The following is a 20,709-nucleotide window of genomic DNA, read 5'->3' on the forward strand; positions in this document are numbered from 1 at the left end:
CTGTATCCTTAGGCTTTCTGTCTCTTATGCAAGGAGATTAGCAACAAAATCAGCTTTGTGTACACAGTAAATAAATGTCTGATCTGAATGTTATCAACTCTGTACAGTAACTGCTGATGAATGGTCCTAAAAATCAGTGATTTCCAAAGTCTACTAAAAATAGAACATATGCTCATATTTGTGTTAAGGAGGAAAATAAACAGTCAAATTGGATTACAAATTCGTGTCATACTGATCTTCACTATATTTACAATAACCAGAAAGCTGTCCACCAACAAATCAGTTGTAAACATAACGCCACATGTCGCCACTGAGTGTGTGAAAACTGACGGTTAACTAGCAAAGAGAGAAGTTGGGTGTAAGAGAGAATAAGTTAACTGGAAGTAAAGCTAATGCTTAAACATTTGAAAATAGCTTAAAAGTAAGGATATGCTGAAATAGTTAAAGTTAGCTCAAAGTTCAGTAAATAAACATTTGAAATAGTTAGCTAAAAGGAAAGATAAACAGTTGATATTCTAAGTTTGAAGGAATGGTTAGGTAAATTTAATGTATTTAACTGGATAATGAGTTTATCGTCATAACAGAGAACAATTTTGTGGAGAAATAGATATTATTATGGCTTTGTTTCAAATGTTTTTGAAGTAAAAGGAGGATGGAGGATGTTAGTCTTTGTCTCTGTCATACTTTCGCACTGTACCTGTGAAGCCTGAGAGATTTTTCGCATTTTCTCACTCTCCCTCTGTTGAGACATGCTTTCTCCATCCTTGGTCCTGTCAATGCTCCAGCCCATTGCCAGCATACTCTTCAGGGATTCCCTAATTGGCCATCTGTAAATCTCTTTCTCCTAAAGCACAGAGACAGAAAAGGGGGAAAGGGACTAAGCCAAGAAGCCTCACTCTTTTTGTTATCTCTATGATGCTAACCTTCTTCACAAATCTCACATAACATTCTGTACCTTCTCTGTCAGGGCTTTGTAGGTCCTGAGCTGAGGGTGAATCTTGGCCTTCTCATCCACACAGTCTCCATATTTCCATCCCAGCAGCACCTGAGGCATAACCACAGAGGGATGTAAAAGGGTGAAAGCATTTTTCATTGCCTTTAGAGTCCCCTAAAGACATCATTTGTTATGTAAAAGACTGGGTAAGAGATTAAGTACGCATAACACATTAAGGAGTCATGGTACATTCAGTTCTTGCTGTCCTCAGCTCTTGTAAAAAAAAATTGACAGATGCAACAATGCAGGCTAAGCAGCTGGCACAAAAGGGACCTACTACACAGAGACTACTGTGCACAGTTATTGTCAGCATGCCCAGAGTATCCCTTTTAATATAACAAAAAGGAGGCATCACCAAAGGAAACAATGCTGTGATATTGGAAAAAAGAACAATATCAAAATATTGATCTGAACTGATTTTTCTTCACTTTGAAATGGCTGAAATGCTTTCCTGCTGCTTTTGCCTGCAGTATTTCTTCAAGTAGAGACATTTTAAGTGTCCTCACCTTTTCTTATAACACATGTGACTTGTTCCAAATTTAATACTGTGCAATTTAATACCCATTTTCCCAGGTGAAAGCTCTTATCTTTGGCCTTACCTTTTCTGCTGACCATTTCTCATGGGAATGCTCTGCGTATTTGTTGGCAAAGTGCTCAAGCTTCTCTGGAAGAGCAATGCTGGAAAAGAGTTTGACAGTCAGCTTGTGTATTCAAATGCGTGTTACTGAAGTCATGTACTGTCATGTATGTCATTACAAGTATGATATATCAGTCAGGCTGATATTATATTTCTCATTAAGGTCTGGCTTACTTAGCAGTATTGATTGGCTTGGGGTCAAAGTTGCCCTGAGCATCTACAGAAACAGGCTTCTCCACAGTGGTACTAATGGAGGCGTCCACGTAGTCCGGTGGCAAAGCTCCAGCTATGGCACTGAGACAAGTCATGGCCATCTTGAATAGTTCTTGGTCATATTTCTGCATGGTGAGAGAAAGAAAGCTACAGAGTAAATGCAAAACTTGCACAAAACTCGCACAAATTGTATTCTTATCTAACGATCACAAGTAATACATTTTGTTGTTAATTTAAGGCGGGACTTAAATAAAGCTATATAGCCACTCCACGCAGTGTGTATCAGTGCAGGGGCCAGCGGAACAGACATTAATGAAGAATTATTCTAAAAGCTGAAGAACCAGAGTGCTAGAGGCTATGGTTCAATGACGGCTGTCGAGATATTGATGTTTTCAGGCCGGCCCTTTGCACAGCGTCCTTTCATGAGTGTGCATTTAGAGATGTGCTGAGTCCAGCCATCTGCATCACAAACAGACCTCGAGATGTTTGTGCCGATGAGTCTCTCGCATTCATACATGTTAATCAAGACTGTGATGAATTGGGTGACTTTTAACTGTTTATCACTTCTGTAGAGCATTCGTGGTATCAAACTCTCTTGCTAAATGTTTTTTAACAAGAAGCAGACGAACATGTTAATGACTATTGCTCAGGAAACGCAAAGGACGTAGATACAAAAACACAACAACACATGAGCGACCCCTCACCCTCTGGGACAGAGAATCAAATACTCCCCAGAAGATCTTCTTGGTGAGCAGTAGTTCGTCCTCAGATGCTGTGCCATAGCTGCCCCAGCCCGACGGGAGGCAGTAGTACTTCCAGTTCTGCTCATAGTGGTTGGTCAGCAGCTGGAGGACACATATAGGGCACAGGTCAAGATAACCAGAGTAATAAATACACAGAATTCAGCAAGCATGCAGCCTGTACACATACAACACACTGACACTCGGCCATGCATGTATAGCAAATAGCGCCTCAAAGGAAATCGGCTCCCCCACATAGAACAAGTGTGTCCACCATTTCACAGGCCAGTCACAATCTATTACTCTCCAGTATTTCTCTCGTGTGGCCAGACGGATGGAGTGGAGCAGTGGAGCCAACAAGCCTGCAATAACCACAGCTCCAATACCTTTCATTTACCCCTTGTTTTCCCTTCTGTAGCTAACCACTTCTCCCACACCGGATGATATTAACACCCATATGGGTGTGGTAGAAATGTGCACCTTTGTGTGTGTGTGTGTGTGTGTGTGTGTGTGTGTGAGAGAGACTGAGGTGTGTGTGAGACTGAGAGAGAGAGGTGAATACCAGTACATTAAAGGTACACCTACAGAAGAGTTGGTGAAAATAAGCCGTTGGTACCAACCCACAGGGCTGAAGACTGAATAAATTAAGGTAGCGACCACATAGAAAGGTTCGATTATTAAGGGGAAAACAAAACATAATAATAAAAAAGCAAACAGATAGTGAGGCAGGATGAAAACAGCTGAAACTGAGGCACACAAGCAGAGGAACCAGAAAAAAATGTATAAAGGCAAGATACAGGATAGCAAAAGGGATTTAAAAATAGTGAGGAAAGTGAATGAAATTGTTGCCCACCCTTAGAGGCATCTTGCAGTAATCAGTCAGCAAGGGCACATCAAAGACAAGACGGCGCAGGAGCTGCTGCAGCATGGAGGGACGAAGGTGCCTGGAGAATAAGGTGAGACAGAGATAAGAGTGCTGCTGCCCTGAGCTGCCTTTATCCAGAATATCTTCAGACTCATTTTTGTCTCACTGATCTAGAGGGATATTTTGCCAAATCAGGCCCTGAGCTAAAATAGAGCTTTGTTAGAAGGAAGATACGATGTACTGTTGACCGGCTGAGATACCAGAAGTGTTTGGTGTATTATTAATACTCAAACAAAAAAAGCCCACAATCTAGAAAAAACCTTTTACTCTACTAATAGAGAGTTTGGTATGCTCCTCACTTGCAGACAGCCAGCAGGCACTCCTCTATGGCATCTCTCTGGGCCTTGGTGAGCGAACGGCCCTTGGAGAGGCGGTAGATGGTGTGCAGAGTGGAGTCGATGAGGGTGGCGTAGTGCTCGGTGCCGGCAAAGAGAGGGGCACAGCGGGTGAGGAGGGGTAGCAAGGCTGAGCCGATGTAGCGGTTCATTGCGAGGGCTGTCTCTGTGGTACATAGACCCTCCTGTAGAAAGAAAAAGTCACAAACTTTACATATGAATATTTCCTACTTAGCCTACTATTAAGTTAATGTTTTAGCATTTACAATTAACCTGCAATTGTAAATGCTAAAACATTGCTTCAAAATAAAATACAGTATATGTTAGCAAGCTAAAGAGAATAAGGTACTATTACAACCACAAAGAACACTAAAAAGGTTCCCTGATGTCAGACAGTCACACATGCTGCATAGATTATATAAGCAGGAGTATCTGTCAGTGTGAGCTGTTACTGTGTTTTGCCTGACGTCAGAGTTTGTAGCCAGGGGTTGAGTGATATTCTTAGCTCCTGTCACATTAACACTGCTGACTGGGAGCGACTCCTCCAGAGCAAAAAAAAGTCATACGTATTCAAGCCGTTACCAAACAGCTCTCCTAGTGAATTACAGGTTAACTCAAACTAACTACTGCATTGTACACATCTTAAGAACTCCAGCTCACAAAACAGTTGACTTCAATGCAGGCCAAGTGCTCAATATGACTCGTTGTGTGCTGCTGTGCAAAAAAAAAAAAAAAAAATTCAAATAGATCATGTGATGATAGATATATCTTAGCCAAAAGTCTGCATCCGATGGATTTGATAGTTCTGAGCTCAGCAAGCCAGGATTTTGCTCCATCTTCTTAAATCTCCATAAACTTTTCGTTCATAAGTAAAAGTAAAGAACAATTACATTAATCAACCAAAGAGAAACTTGAACCATGGCTTAATGAGGAGATCCTCGTTAATATAAAAGGTGGACCGATATTATTGATCTTGAAATCCTTGATAAAGTTCATGTTGGAGAGGCTGGCCATCCGTTTCTTCTCTCCCACATTATTATGCTAAACCTACCGTATCCAGAGAGGTAGCAGCCCTCAGGTCAGGAAGGAAGCCCACTTCGAGCAGGTGGAGCAGAAAGCTCTGGTCCTCAATGCCATACACCCTGTCCAAAAACAGCACCATGGGGGCTTTGTGATCTGGACAGAAACAGGCTGACATGTCTGGCTCTGTCACCGACCCATCTGAGAGAGATTTAGACAGGAAAAGGAAGGCATTACACATAGAGTAAACCACACAGGTGTGAAGCAGTGAAATACCCAGAGAACAGCCTACAGTACATAATGGCAAGTCTTCTCTGATTAGGGGAGTCATGTGTATTCATTAGTCAGCATGCAGCAGCATGTGAATGAGAGTGTTCTGGTGCTGGAGCTACGGCTCACAGTCCTCACTCTTGGCCTGCTGACAGAGCCTGTGTGGCAGTGCTCTGGGCAGCAAATTTAGGAGGCGAGCCTTGCCATGCTTATGCTGATCAATCAATAGAGCAAGACAGCTCGCTATAGAAATGATCTGGCTTACTCAGAGCTATGGGACTGTGCAGTAAAGCGTTGTGCTGATTAAAAAGGCATGAGCGGTGAAATGAAATCAATAACCTTCCGTCTTGCACTGAATGTGCAGACTTTCATAACCATTGTACTTTCACGTGAGCTTGACATCCTGTAGTAGCATGCACATGAATAGGAAGTGTCCTCTCACGGAAGGGTAAAGCTGTGTTGTACAGTATGCTGCTGTGTGTTATTAGAGTGAACATCCTGACCAGTACCTTTGTTGGTGATGGGCATTTTGAGTGGTATGCTGATAATTCCCACAAGGTCTTCAGTTGGCACCAGAGAGCGCAGGATGGCACGAATGCGAAGAGCTTCACCTTTTCCCTTGTTGATGAGCTGAAGAAGACAAACAGAAGTGAAAAATTGGAAGATCTGTCCGAGACAAACCACAAATAAATTCACAACTTCTATGAAGCATACATGCATCTCTGGGGCACAACGTCCCAGCAGGTCAATGAGCGCAGAGTAGAAGGACATGATGGCATTGCCCATGTGTACAACTTCCTCCTCATCATCACCATCAGCAGACCTAACAGTGGGAAAAGTTGAGTAAACAGAAAAGCAGAGGGACATTTTTTAAAGGGCATCAAAGCAAACGACGCAAAGACGAGTGGGATAAGCAGCTAATCTTAAGGGTAAGTCCTCAGCATTGATTTGATAAGCTTTGCTTGATCTCTATGGCTTACACATCAGAGCTAAATCCGTGCACAGAGCCTGGCAGGTCCAAAGCTGGCGTCTCTGAGATCTTGATGGCTTCCTTCATGGCAGCCAACAGGCCGTTCCCTCCCTCTCCCCTCAGAGCAGGTCCAAAACATTCTGGACGACGGATGAGAAGCTTGACCACAACACTGGAGTTCTCCTCCACACTCTCGCCTGGAACACAGACATAAAATCACACGAGTAAAAATGTGAAAATCATAAGCAAGAAAACACATGCTTTGTAGCTCTAACATAAACACACCACTATCCCTGAGCAACTCCAGGGAGAAGAAGCTGAAACTGATATAAGGGTTTTCCAAACCTTTTCTACATGTTTAGATAGAGATACAGTAAAAGAATAAACCGAAAGAGAGAGCTGGAGACAGAGACAGAAAGAAAGAGAAACCAAAAGAGCTACTGTAACTGCAGTCTTACCGTTGACAAAGACAGCAAACCGCAAGAAGGAAAGGTAACGCTCCCCCTCAATGGGGTTCCAGCCGATGTCTGGATAACCTTTAGCCAGGAGCATTGGACAACTCTGGAGACCACAGCCTGCTAGGTAGGTGACCACCTAAGGGTATATGACATCACATATAGATCAGTGTTCATCCTGCTTTAATCCATTCACCCTAGGTGATTTCAAATCCTATCTCATGTATGTGAAGCTCCCTCAGGTTTGATGCACACTAAGTTAGCATGGAGTCTTACCTTGTCCAGATCAGGTTCTTCCAGTGCCAGAGCCAGGCTGTTGTTGTCCATCACAGAGGAAGCAGCCACATCTAGAGGAGTGGAGCCCCTCATAGCTGGTGATGCTACAATACAAAGCACACCCATAAATTCTGTGTCTGTGATCACATTTTAACAAAGTGTTGTACAAACAGCAGGGGGTGGTGTTTCACTCCTTCCAAAACATCACTGATAGCTGATCTGGTCAACATTAGTGTTAAAGGAAAGTTTCCTCAACCAGCGTTACCTCATATTAGGTTCTATGGGGTTTATGTAACACTTTGCATACAAACATTTTATCTATGATATTGTTTTTACAGCTGTATTTTTTTGTGGAATTTTAATTAAAAAATTAAAGACTTCCTTCTTAAAATTAGATTTTTATTTTGCTTATACTGTCACAAAACTTCATAACTGGGAGCACATGTGTGTGCATCTAGGGTATATGCTCTCTTGCCCCAGCAGGCTACTCGCTGAGACTGTGGCACCGCCATCTTCTAACAGAATGAGAGATGAGCCGATAAATTCTCAGCGTTCAGAGTCACAACCACACACATGTCTTCTGTGGTGCGAAGCTAATATATGTGAGATCAGAGGTGCAGAACAAGTCCTATGATGGCAAAAAGGTGACTGCAGTGTATCACCCATATTAATGAGAATGCTGGCAGTTTTTAGAATTCATTTTTCATCCATCCTAGAGCTGGTTTTACAGGTATGTCTTGCTACATCTTCCTCTAGCGTGTCCTAAAATCTGGACATTTTGGTCATTTGGCTAATCTTAAAGTAGCATGATGGTTAACAGTAAGAGCAGCAGCTAAACAGAGACATGTAGGTGTACCCACCTAACCCCACGCTGCTATTCTCCAGCAGGTAGCTGAGGTGGTCGAACATAGCTTTCTGGTTCTGACGGCTGATCCGGCAGAAGTAGCACAGGAAGCGACAGCAGCTGGCCACCATCTTGGGAAAGGCAATTTCCTGTGGAATGGCACATACAGACTAAGTGGGGTCAAACATCTTCCCTGGTTGAATTTTTAAACAATTGTAGTAAAATCACAACCAAGATGGTTGCTCTTCAAAAAAGAGTTAATCACAAATTACAAAGCACAAGTACGTGAAATATTTCTCAGGCAACAGTCTCATGTATTTATAAACATAAATATAGACTATCTTCGTGTCTAGACATTGCTAACACATTGTCAGCCCCCTCCAAAAGAAGTTTATTGTAATGACTTTCTCCAGGCTTGTTACTATAAAGTCCACCGCATGTCTTCGTTCCTAATTAACGTCAAAAAGGCCTGACACCTTTACACACTGCCAGCCAGCCACGCTCTGCCCTCCCTCCCGATGCTGTCTGCCTGAGGAGAAAGCCCACCTACTGGGACCATGTCTTTATTAATGCACGCTCACCCTGCAACCATGCTTCGCACACACAAATGATCACACGCAAAACTGGACTAAAAACAAACTTTCTCAGTGAGCAACATTATTTCTGGCAAGGGTAGTGCGGCGAACTCTGCGGGCGCCTCTTTAACAGCCTGTGTAAGCAGAGATAAATATACACAAGTAGAATTGTTAAACCTGGGACTTGTCTCCTCCGAGCACATTGACCATGACCTCCATGACAGTCTCATGCATGCCCAGTATTCTCATTAGGTTGGGATGCTGGTAGAACACTTTGTTGTTCATGATGTCCCTGGAGAGGAAACAATACATAATGGATACTTAACACTCACTAAAAACACAGTGCATTGGGCCAAATTGTCATGAAAGTAAGAATAGCAAGACCAGAAACATGATGATTTGTATACAAGATAAGAAGATGAGCTCCCCTGAGGCAACCACAACCTACCCAAGCCCATCAATCATTAGCTTCTCCTCCTCTTTCCCCATGCGAACAGACAGCAGAGATCTGATCTGACCAAGAGAGGCCAGGAGGCTGATAGTGTCCTGGACCGAGGCGGCACTGATGGTGTACGTCTTTCTCATGGCCCGAAGCAGTTCCCCAATGCTGTCATACTGTCTCCTCAGTAGGCTGAACATCTTGCGGACCAGCTCTGGGTCCTGGATGTGACACTCCTGGGCCCAGCTGACCATCGTCTGAGAGATCAGCTCCTTCAGGTTGGCTGGAAAGAAAGTTGAGTAAAGATTAGTCTGTTTTTCCATGAAAGTTGGAATGATTTGCTAAAAACAAACAGAGCAGAGGTTGAGTACTGGTCCAAAAGTCAGAAAATGCTAGCTCTTACACTTCCAATGCAACTGTCAACTGTGACAAGGGACCAGTCACTCCACATGTCATACTCTTCTCAGAGATGAATGAAAATTAAATAATTTACCATAGTTTAAGCTGTAATATTTGTCTTGGTGGAAGCAAAATGAGCTGTAAACACAGTAGTGACATACAGTATGTGTTAACATTTTAAACAGTACAGTGGGTTTATCAGAACTTTTTTTTTTTACCGAAAACACCTCCCTTCTGCTGCTGAAATCCATGAGAGCAAATCAGTGAAAATTTGGGAAATAAAAACAAGGAGCTGAAAGATGCTAAAATGCTGAGTAGAGCTGAGGGGAACTGCAGAGTTCCCCTCACTGTGCACAGTTATTGTCTTCCAATTGTCTCTGGGTCTATATATACACAAATGAGCTCTTTCATATTACACACATTAATTTGACCAGTTGATAAAAGTAAAAATATTGATTAGTGCAGATTTAATGTTGCTAAATAGTCCCATCCCCCAACAGTAAGCTGCTTTTAGAGATCGAAACTACATTATTACCTTGAACTTAGAATGAAGATTATTATAAGAAAATAGAACTGTGTGTGATTACAGAATTATTAATTATGAAGGGCAGTGTTGGTTAAAACAACATATTTTCAGCAGATTTACCTTTAAAATAGTAGAGAAAGACAGGCAGTGAAGTGCTTGCTCTTCTTGTAACGCACACAATAAACACACACACCTAACATAAAGCTCTATTAGACTGATGCTAAAAGGGCCTCCACTTGACTGGGTGCTCCCATTTTTACACAAGCACTAAAAAAGAGACACAGTTCAAAGGCTGCATTACCAAACTGGTTCAGTAATGCAAATAAGACCTTGAGCTCGGAACAAAAAAACACAGACAGCTTTTCAAAGTCTTTCGCGTGGCTTGAGTCAAGCTAATACAACTGCACGCGTGTATCAGCCACCTCTACAAGCCCCAGCTTCTAAAGGAGAGGTAATCAGCTGTGTTTCAACAACGTCAGAGTTATTTTCCTCCATTCTATGGGAAAGAAAACAGTTTGCAAGCTCATTCATGAAAAGGCACATATTCGGCAGAGCGGAAAGGAAGCCCTGTTATGTAATAAGGGAGGAGAAGTGGAAAAGGTATAAATAGTTCTGTACAGTACAATATTTTATTTCAAAGGTTAAAGGGAGACATTTGACAGCTCGTATGTGGGGTACCCTTAAGGCTTCATTAAAACTGGATCAATAGTGTGTGTGGGTGAGGATATGCACATATATTTGCGGTAAGAATGGTAAGAACACACAAAGGAGAGAGCGCCATCAATTAAACAACTCAGAAGCATGAAAGATGGAGCCACTTATAAGCAACTGATTTCGTTAAAAGTACTGCAATTAGGTGATTGTGTTTTTAAGACCCCCATGTCTGTACGGTTGATTGGATCTGTTGGTTTTCCAAAGACTATTTGACACCAGGCTGTCAATCAATGTAAGGGTGTGTGTGTGTGTGTGTTTTTGTGATGGGTGGGGAGCCAGCAGAATGTCACAGTCAGCGGTAACCGATCCTGCCGCCGAGAGTTGTGTGGGTGTCAGAGAAAGGGCAGAAGCACCAGCTTGCTCCAAAATGAGAAGCGACATTTCTTCCTCTCAGCCAAGATGCTTCACAACACCTGACTCTCATTCTGTCACACTATCAAACACACTTGTTCGTTCCCTGTCTGTCTGTTTCGCTCTTGAACAGTCCTCCCCAATTCCTTCCCCTCACTACACCCCAACAAACAAATCTGACCGGTCTAGTATTACATTGATGGAAGCCAGCAGTTTCTATGGCATGTGAGATCACACACAAACCCCTGTGCTCTCACACAAACACATTTCTTCCAGGCGAGTCATCACGTCTGAGCATTAAATTCTTCTGGTGGATAAACCATTCATCAAAGCGGGAAAACGACTTCTGCGCTCCTTTTACTTCAGTCCTGTGAAATAATGGCAAAGACGACGGCGCCTTTTGTATCTTCAGGGTCTCACTAAGCAGTATGATCTGATGGGAGGAGAAGTTATAGCTGGAGTAACAGTACAGAATAGATCATGTCATCTTCACTCTGCCCATCCTCCTGCCTCCTGGCAAACCATCTTCTTATATAAGATTTATTTTTGGTTTTCAAAGTATATACCAACTGTCACATACACTTCTCCAGAGAGTGCTAAACCTACAATAAATACACATTCCAAACTGTATACATATACAAAGGCCTATATCAACTTGAATAAAAATGCACAAACAAGCTGGCATGGCTGTAGGGATGGCCATGCCAGACTGAAATATCTCAACAACTATCAGATTGACATTTTGTGCAGACATTCATGGTCCCCAAAGGATGAATCCTAATTTGGACTTTGATGATCCCCTGACTTTTCCTGTAGCCACCACCAGAAGGGCGACATTTGTAGTGTCCCAACAATTGTCGGATGGATCACCGTAACATTTGATACAGACATTCATGTTGCCCAGAGGATGGACCATTATAAAACAGACCATCCTCTGTAAATGCTTAACTCTTCCTCTAGAAACAACATCCGGCCAAATACCTGAAAAACTAATGACACTTTGTCTTTAGTGCTAATTGGCATATGTTATATATGTTAACATCCTTACATGGTAAACAAAGATGGTGCAGATATGACCTGCCAAACATCAGCAAGTTACATGTTAACATTAGCGTTTAGCTCTAAGTGGAGCCTCACAAAGCAGGTGGTTTGTCTGTAGAAGATGAATCATATAGAAAGGCAATGCATCTTAATCTACGATGCAAAAGCCACTGACTCACCACTAAGAGAAGACAAACAAATATGGCTTCCTATTCAAGCTTTAACACGTAGTACCAACGCAAAGTATATACTGTATAATCACAAAATGATTCAAAGAAACACTCTAAGCAGATAAGAGAATTTGCCTGCAAAGATTTTATATTATTTCACTCCCCTCCCTCGCTTTCTGACGCCTTCAGCTGTTACAGAAGTAGATGTGATGCTCCTGAACAGCAGCTGCCACCACAAACCAGCCTTCTAATCAATCATTCCTTACACAACACCCTGCAGAGACCACCACCAACACCACCACCCAAAACACTCTTTTAAGGGGAAAATACACACTCCTCTATTTTCATCCAGCCTTGCTCCTTGGAGATCAGTGAAGTGGTCTTATATGCTCCACTTCAGGGTCACACGAAATCCCAGTGGAGAGATTGCCTTTCAGCATCTGCAGTCAGCAACACATATTTCAGCCCAAATTTATCCATGTGCAATTTGGCCACTTCTTGTTGCCAGCATTGCTTTCAAGAATAGATGGGCATGGTATGGCGATGGACAGATTCTCAGAGGGGTTTTCAGAAGTAATGAAATACCCTGTTTCATATAAGTTAGTCTCCGTCTAGGCAATTAAAGGCAGACACACGTGTCTTGTTTTATTTCTAGAACAGTGTCATTCTCAAGAAAAGGAGAGAAAAACTGCTGCCATAAATGGACACATAGGCTAATAAATAAAGCTCTAAATATTCAACAGTGAGCAGCAGTTAAATAACACACTGCTTCCCATATTGCAGGCCAACAGAACAAGATAGAATGTATTTTCTACCAGTTAAGTAATAATTTGCAATCAGGGACTTGATTGGTGGTCCCTTACACTTGAGATAGAAAATTAGATACAACTTGTCCTGAATTTATATTGTTGTGGCACCCCAGTTATTGAGTGCTGTGATTGAAATGGTTTTTGTTCCTATGTGTGTGCTCATGATTGTGACTCGTGCATGTACGTATGTGTCTATGGGTTTAATCAGGTAAAGGATTTGGTTTTATCACAGATGTGTTTTCTCTCATTTCGCCTCTCTCGTCTTTCCTGAGTGGCTGACGGAAGACGCTCTTCACTCTGGAGCCTCTCCTCCACCCTACTCCGTATTACCATAATGAAATTGAAAAGAAATTGAAATGGAAATGACTGCCACCCGGTGAGTCAGTACACATGACACCGGCAGTCAAAGCTGAGGGTGCTAGAGCTGGAGCTCCAGCTTTTAGTTCTCCCCTCCCTGTAAGCCAGGAGTGAAGACAGAGAGCTTGTACAAAAAGAGGTGAAAGAGACCATAAACAAGCACAATGTAGAGGGGGAATAAATGGATAACGTGTGTGAGAGCTTCTGCTTTTAAGGGAGAGTAACAAATGTTTTAGAGGCAGTATAGAAACAGAATACAACAACTTCAACTTGCTCGAGGACACTATTTTCCTGGCAGTTTTTGGACATTTTGCCATTCCCAGAGCTTTAACTGTCTACTGATCTAGCTACTGTTTTAGTATGTTGCTATGGTTACAAGGACATCATTGGATTACTGCTTTCTAGAACATGAATTTTGATCTGAAATTAAATGTAAGCCAGTCAATTAAAAAAAGAAGGTTATCTCCCAGATTGTATTACGGATACAGCAGGTGCATTACAGCAGGGCTAATATTATTAAGTAACACTTATAAAAACAGTGACTTCCTCACATGGTGCTGCTTGCTCCTTCTCTGTGGGCTCCTCTGCTTTGTGAGACTGGCCTTTGATCTTGTTCACCAGCATTAGGAGGCGACCTTTGATAGATGTATCCAGCTCATCTTCATCTTCCTCCATAGGGATTCCTGCACGACACAAACAGAAAGACATACTATATACATGGACAGCAAAGCATATTAAAGCAATATCTCCGGCAAGCGTGGCTTCCTGCGGGGTTTGAAGACATGTCAAGTATATAAGGTGTAGCATGGGATTTACAGCATCTCCTATTACTTTACAATTTCAAGTAGTTTTTTTTTTGTTGTTGTCTGTGCGGAGGGTGCAATGACAGATCGGCGCTATGTGGAACGGCGGAGACTGCCATTAGATCGGTTGTACCACAGAGGGATGGGCAATTCAATTATTTATCAAAACATCAAGATGTCAGAGCAACTGAAACTTCTCTGCCGAGAGACAGAGAGAAATGAGGAGTGGAGAAAAGAAAGTATTTTCTGAGAGGAAGCACTAGTACAATTCAGCAGATTTTGACACAATTACAGCTTTTTTCGATCCATGCAGCCTTTGTAAAATATATGTATGGAATTCTACAATCAGTTGAAGCAACGTAAGATAATTGTATCAAGCTAAATACAATAATGCATGTTTAATTAAAAAAACACTAAAGCAGCATATAAAGGTTTTGCAAGATCTGTAATCTTACCACAGTGCAGCTGCAGCTGGTTGTGAAAATCATACAGCTCCTCCTGGATGCCTGTTGGACACGGACAGTCCTCGCCCATACTGAAGGTAAGCAGCATGTTGATCTAAAATATGGAAACATGTGAGGAGAAACACGCAACAACAATGTCTGGAAACTCTTCCCCTTCTTCAGTTTCAAAGGCAATCCGAACATGATGTGAGCTCTGTGATTTGTAGGAGAAAAAAACTGCTTAAGTGGCTAATTCTCCCTCAGCACTCACAGACCGAATGACACCATGACAAGTCATTAAAGTAGCTGTGAAGCGCTGAACTCCAGCTGCGACCCTGAAGGAATACTGTATGTGTGCGTGTGTGTGTGTGTGTGTTGGCGCAGTTGAGCATGCACTCTCACTGGAGCAATGACACCGCAGACAAGAGGAAAAATTTCGCCTTGAGGCTTTGTTCAGTACACACACACACACACAAAGAGACTGCTCTCTGAAACATTTGGAGCAAGGACCAGCTCTCGTTCCCTCTGAGACATGGAACCAAGAGGAGCAAATCTGACGAAACAAAACACTAAAAAGGGAATCTGAGGGTGGGGAGAGAAATTAGTCATGTATGTAGGGAATGACATGCATCATTTGAAGCAGTGAGCCTACAGGCTTTCTTTGTGGTCAGTTATTATAGATTGTAAGATTCATCAGTTCTAACTGATGCACAGCTCCTGGCCTTTCATACCCTCTGCGGCTGATTTGCAGCTTCATGCATCAAAAAGGTCACATAGTAGACGTGAGAGTGTGCAAATTGGTGTGAAAACTGTCACTTCTGCAGAGAAAATGTTTAAACCGCACGCCTCCATTGGCGCCCCTACCACCACCTATGTCATATGTCACATACAGTAGGCTATGATATTTATATGATGTGCTATCAATATAACGTGAAATAAAACAGGCCTTTTTAAAAAAGAATCAGCTGTTTTATGTTTCTGTGCAGATTTGCAGGAAATTAATGAACTTAAAATAAACAGTGAATAAAAATTAAAAGCCCTGAACACCCATGGAATTCAGGAGTGTGTGGGAGTATGTTCCTGACTCTGTAGGCAGGAGGTGCACCTGCCAAGGTGGGAAAAATTACACTTTTATCTATATTATTGGTGCATGGAGTCCAATCTATGCACCTTTAACTTGAGCAGCGGTCTAGGCAGCCAGAATAAGGGAATACACCTGTGGAGGAGTGCAGGGACTTTAAATATGCTAAAAGGATTTATTTAACTCTTTTTAAAAATTAAAGTAACATTGGCATAAACCTTAAGTATCCCACACAATTCAAATCATGCATTTCTTTGCTTTTCATTACTAATATGGAGATTTGAGTGTTTATTGCATATTTTTTCCATTTTGATTGTATATTGTATATTATAATACATAAAAATGTAGTTATGTAATGTGTATGTGGTAAATGTAAAAATTTGAAAAAAGTACAATGAATGTTGTGGCACGCACTGGCTTAGATACTGGGAATTAGGGTATGACGTGAACTGAAACCTGCCCTGAGCTACACCAGTGTTTCACGGCCCCATCTCACCTGTTCTTGAGGGGGCGATCGGAACTCTTTGGTCTTCTTTGCAGTGACGGCGGCAGACATGTTGAGGGCCAGCATCAGCTCATTGTAGCGGAACTTCTGGTTGAACTGCAGCTTGGAGACGAAGCTGTCAGAGAAGGACACGATGGCCTCGATGCGGTGCTTCAGCTCACAGTCGCAGAAATAGTGAAGCAGCTCACACATCTGGGGAACAGACAAGGGGGGAGGAGACCAACAAATACTGTTGCATCACTGGTGCACGCTTAGACACAGCTGTTACCAGCAAGTCTGTTAGGAATACATACAAACCGCCTTATGGCTTCACATTATCCCACTTATTAAAGAGACATTTTTACCCAAGAGATCATTTGTTCAATACAAGACAGAGCCATTTTATGTTTGACTGACTTCTGAATGGGTCTTTAACAGTGGAGCAGTTATGGAGCATGTGATTGAAAGCACAGCTGTGTTAGTCTTAAGGAGAGATTTGGCACTTGTAGATGAAAATGTTCATTGATTTGACATGTTTTGGTGATTTACCTTGAGTGGTTTACACACATATAAGATGATGCCACAGCTGTTCATACATGCTCATTATTACCTGTAATTTGACAGGCTCAGGCAGCCTCTTCTCTAGCAGTCCTTTCAACGGCTGTTTAGCCTCTTTGGCAGCCTCCTCCTCTCCAGCTTCCACTGCCTTCTCCTCTGTCCCTGTAAGTCCCTCTTTGTCTGTGGCCCCTGTGACTCCCTCCTCACGCGTCTCTCTGAAAACATTTGGGTCGATGAGCAGTAAGATCTGATGAACGTTGTCGCTACTCAGCACGCCCATAGTCAGCAAGGTGCTAATGAGTTTCAAGATTGGCACAAACTGGTACTCCACACCTCCTCCAACAGGATCTCGGATGTGGTGCCCGCCGCCCTGAACGGCCTCTGTTAACATTGAAATGGATTTCTCCTTCAACACATCCAGTGGGATTTGGGGACTATAGAGATGTTGCTCTCGTTTGGTGCTGATGAAACAGGGCGGAGCAAAGTTCAGGCGGGGTTTGAGCGAGGTACTAAGCCCCACCCCTGGCGGGAGGTGCTTTTTGGAAGCGTCAGAGAAGAGGCGAATGGAACGTGTCTCGGCCGTGACGGGGATGATAAACTCGTCTTTCATCATGAGTCGCGACTCTTTCGCTGTCTCCAGGTGGGTGCTTATCAGGACGTTGTAAAAGCCCTCGCGTAACATGCCTGACAGGTACTGATTGTCGATGGTGTATAAGAGCTGTGATTGGTCCACGTGGCTGCAGAGGGCATGGGACACACGGGTGTTGCCCAGAGCACAGAGGGCACAGTAGAGCTTCAGGGTGTGGTAGTGGAACCTCCTCATGTCCTCCTGCTCAGACAGCTCCATGATGTCGACACACCTTTGAAAAGAAGTGAGCCAGGATTAGCCATACAAACGCATGCACGTGACATGATACAATGTCCGTGCCAGTGGTTTCACACTATTCCGCTGAACTACAGATGGCGGTAAAGAACCAAGATATGCAGCAATGCGCCAACAGAGGCAGTGAAGAAGAAGACAGCTAGCATGTAAACAAGGAAGTAAACTATGTGTGATTTAAAATACTTTATGAGGAAGGAAATCAGTGCACTTTTTAGAGCTTAAGGATATACACAATGAGATTTGGTGAGTAAAACTGAATGTTTACGAGAAAACTCCATAGGGCACCTTTAAGTTTAGATAATCACAGAAAACTACATTGTGAAGTATATAAAGTCAATTTTGAAAACTAAAAGGTTTTCAATTTATATGAAAGCGGCAAATCCTAATATTTGAGAATCTTGAAAAAGTGAATATTAGGCATGTCAGAATTGTTGATTAACTTTCTGTGGATCAAATAACTGACTTATTGTTTAGTGCAATATGAGCTAATACACAAAGGAATAACTTAACATTTTGGGAAATATGCGTATTTACTTTCTTGCTGAGGGTTAGGTGAGAGGATCAACACCACTCTCATCAATGTTCACTAAATATAAAGCTGGAGCAAGGAGGCAATTAACCAAGCTTAGCATGTACTGGAAGCAGAGTGAAACAGCAAGCCTGACTCTCTTCAAACATCAAAAAATAGAGCAACAATTAACTCTGCATCTTGTTCACAAGACAAGTTATAGTTCTTACAAGGAGTTGTTTCCCCTTGATCCCACTCTTTATGCTAAACTAAGCTAATCACATCCTAGCTGTAGCTTGATATTTAGTGAGAGTGGTATCAATTCTCATATAACTCTCATCGAGAAAGCTAATATGCATATAACTACGCCCCACAGAATAGACACATAGGCAAAGTAAGCCATGTACTGCACCTGTTCTCCTCAGGTATATGCACAGCCAACATCTGCAGGGGCTCCACACACTGGACCACCCAGCCGTGTCTCTCATTGACCCTGGCTGTTTCCACCTTGAGGAAGGTGTTGGGCATGCGGCTCCACAGCACGGCATTGATGGTTTGGACATCTAGACGGGGTGGACACTGGGGCACCGGGTTCTTGTGTTCACTCTTGAATATGGCTGACGAAAGAGGCATGGCATTCTGAAGAGGGCAGACAGACATCTTACACTGTTACCGATTTTCAAAGCACTCTTACTTTTTGCTACAGATTAAAAAAGACACACTACTACCTGCTCTGGGACCAAAAGTCGTTTTGAACTGCACGAAGAAATGATGCTGTCATTTTAATAAAGAAGAAGACAGCCACAATCTGCCTGTCAGTAATTTCTTATTTTTACTGTGTCGGTGTTACCTTTCTTGCTTAGTCACACAATATTTTTCTCCTCCAAACAACTGACACAAGTACCCGTCTTGTTGGTGAAGCTCTCAGTATCTTTGGTGCAGACATTAGCATGAGAAAATATTAGTCTAGTTGACCTAGCTGGAGGGGTGTATAGCTGCATAATCCTGTGTGAGGGTTGCATCTCTGAGCAAAGTGTGAGGCAGAATAAGGGTAAAATGAAAACATATCACAAAGCATAATGTGAGCAGTACATATTGCATTTCCTTGACCAATAGTGTGTGCTTTTGTAGGATTTGGGCTTCTTTCTTGTGCATTGTCATGGTATTACAGACATCATACATGCAACAAGGTTGTTGTAATGGAACAATCAGGGGAAACTACCTTTATTTTAGTCAGTTCGAACTGGAAGAGGTTGGGGCTTGTGGGTCGCACAAACACGGCAGGGAAAAGCTTGGTGTTTGGTTCTACCTGGAGCAGAGAGAAGAGCAGCAAGTTACAAACAGGAAGTACACATCAAAAGCTTGAGGAGCAAGAAGAGAGCATGACTTGCGGAAAGCAGCTTAATGATGCATCATGAAACTCCACTACTTAGTGGTGCACATGTGTGTGTATGCTTGATCATTCGAGAGTGTCGGCTGGAGGGATGACTCAGTGCCCGGGTGAAGCCTCAGAGAGTTTCAGTGAGGGAGAACATAAGAAGATTATACCCTTTGAAAGGTTCTTTAAGATTTAGTTCTCAGAGTACATCTGAACAGGCAAAGTCCAACGTCACTGCTCTGTTAGGAGAATATGCAAAGACCAAAGACAAGTTACTCTCAAGGTCAAATGGATAAACTGCAGACTGATGGGAAGAACAGTGGATGGACAGTTAGACAGGTAATGACCTACTGTACAGGTGGATGGATGCATTCATGAATAAATGGCAGAAGGTATAAAAAATGGTGAACAGGCAAAATCACAAGCAGATTTCAAAGTAACCTTGCATACTCTGCAAGTCCGAACAAAGTTAAATAAGATTTAACAGAACAAGGTTATTCACAAAATTATACACTGTATCTACTTTATAAAATACAATATAAAACACAATTGGACTTCATGTCTATTTTTAATGTGGAAAACAGTCTGACTGCCTGGTTTATTCCTTTAGGTTGTATAACCTGTGTATTGAGTACCTGGTAGGATGTGGTTATCTCCTTGCCATTGACGGTGAATGTCACCAGGCCGGTGGCCAGGTCTATCATACAGCCGATCTCCAAGTCCACGTTGCTGCGACTCGAGGTGTGAGCCGCGTTGGTCACATCACCACCCCACACCATGTAGCAGTTACTCCTTTTCACACTATCAGAGAGCAAATACCAGTTATTCCTCTTGTCTTGACTTACATTTTGGTTGGAAAAAAGTGCCCCTATTTATAAGTTGTATAGAAACATTCAATAAATGGTTTATGACACACTATAATGTAGTTGTAAGCAGATATGAAGACATCTTTGTTGATGAATGGACATATTTTACACATATTATTACAACTGTGTTATACAATATTCATATCATTATTTCTGTATACACCAGTCTCCACTCTCCCAGTAGGAGAAGTTATAGCTGTTGAAAAATACATGAATAATCACAAGAACACAAGAAGGCAGTTAGGTTTCCCTAAAAATAGTCTCACCTCTCATGAACTCGTCCTCGCTCGTCACCCAGGGTTACGGTGACTGTTCGGTTTTTACTGAGGTTGAAGTTGTTGCTATAGTAATGGTAGTCGGGAGTAACCCATCCAACCCACGCGCCGGCAGGGTCCTGACCAGAGAAAACCCTTACAGAGTGGTAGTACTGTAATGACACATGGTAGAGTTAGTGCAGGTGTTGCAACATAATGGTTCTCTATCAAAAAAAAAAGGTTATTCAATACCGTAGTGATGCTTCCGTAGTCCACTCGTCTACTTTCATCACTGTGCCTCACAGATCTCAATGGATATCTATCAGAAACCACATTCAACAGGTGATCATGTAGTACAAACCAGTTGATGGATAGTTCTGATCTCATTATT

The 20,709-nt window shown here is 42.4% G+C and overlaps 1 protein-coding gene across 1 annotated transcript in view; it reads right to left on the reverse strand.

Moving 5' to 3' along the window:
• LOC118336940 (ryanodine receptor 3-like) overlaps nucleotides 1-20,709 on the reverse strand; it is a 101,741-nt gene that overhangs the window by 28,260 nt on the left and 52,772 nt on the right. Inside the window, exons 30-54 of the mRNA XM_035673712.1 lie at nucleotides 20,571-20,637; nucleotides 20,331-20,491; nucleotides 19,834-19,999; nucleotides 19,043-19,129; nucleotides 18,233-18,459; nucleotides 16,482-17,289; nucleotides 15,884-16,084; nucleotides 14,319-14,421; nucleotides 13,612-13,743; nucleotides 8,703-8,976; nucleotides 8,432-8,546; nucleotides 7,696-7,828; nucleotides 6,836-6,939; nucleotides 6,563-6,698; nucleotides 6,115-6,301; nucleotides 5,849-5,957; nucleotides 5,644-5,764; nucleotides 4,896-5,065; nucleotides 3,809-4,029; nucleotides 3,438-3,528; nucleotides 2,549-2,689; nucleotides 1,806-1,969; nucleotides 1,594-1,672; nucleotides 956-1,045; nucleotides 698-844 (exon numbers count right to left, since the gene is read on the reverse strand). Of these exons, the coding sequence (XP_035529605.1) occupies nucleotides 698-844; nucleotides 956-1,045; nucleotides 1,594-1,672; nucleotides 1,806-1,969; nucleotides 2,549-2,689; nucleotides 3,438-3,528; nucleotides 3,809-4,029; nucleotides 4,896-5,065; nucleotides 5,644-5,764; nucleotides 5,849-5,957; nucleotides 6,115-6,301; nucleotides 6,563-6,698; nucleotides 6,836-6,939; nucleotides 7,696-7,828; nucleotides 8,432-8,546; nucleotides 8,703-8,976; nucleotides 13,612-13,743; nucleotides 14,319-14,421; nucleotides 15,884-16,084; nucleotides 16,482-17,289; nucleotides 18,233-18,459; nucleotides 19,043-19,129; nucleotides 19,834-19,999; nucleotides 20,331-20,491; nucleotides 20,571-20,637 (4,234 nt within the window). The remainder of the gene's footprint in view (nucleotides 1-697; nucleotides 845-955; nucleotides 1,046-1,593; nucleotides 1,673-1,805; nucleotides 1,970-2,548; nucleotides 2,690-3,437; nucleotides 3,529-3,808; nucleotides 4,030-4,895; nucleotides 5,066-5,643; nucleotides 5,765-5,848; nucleotides 5,958-6,114; nucleotides 6,302-6,562; nucleotides 6,699-6,835; nucleotides 6,940-7,695; nucleotides 7,829-8,431; nucleotides 8,547-8,702; nucleotides 8,977-13,611; nucleotides 13,744-14,318; nucleotides 14,422-15,883; nucleotides 16,085-16,481; nucleotides 17,290-18,232; nucleotides 18,460-19,042; nucleotides 19,130-19,833; nucleotides 20,000-20,330; nucleotides 20,492-20,570; nucleotides 20,638-20,709) is intronic.

The sequence above is a fragment of the Morone saxatilis genome, unplaced genomic scaffold (assembly GCF_004916995.1).
Source record: "Morone saxatilis isolate NCDOM2014 unplaced genomic scaffold, NCSU_SB_2.0 Contig3, whole genome shotgun sequence".
Lineage (NCBI taxonomy): Eukaryota > Metazoa > Chordata > Actinopteri > Moronidae > Morone > Morone saxatilis.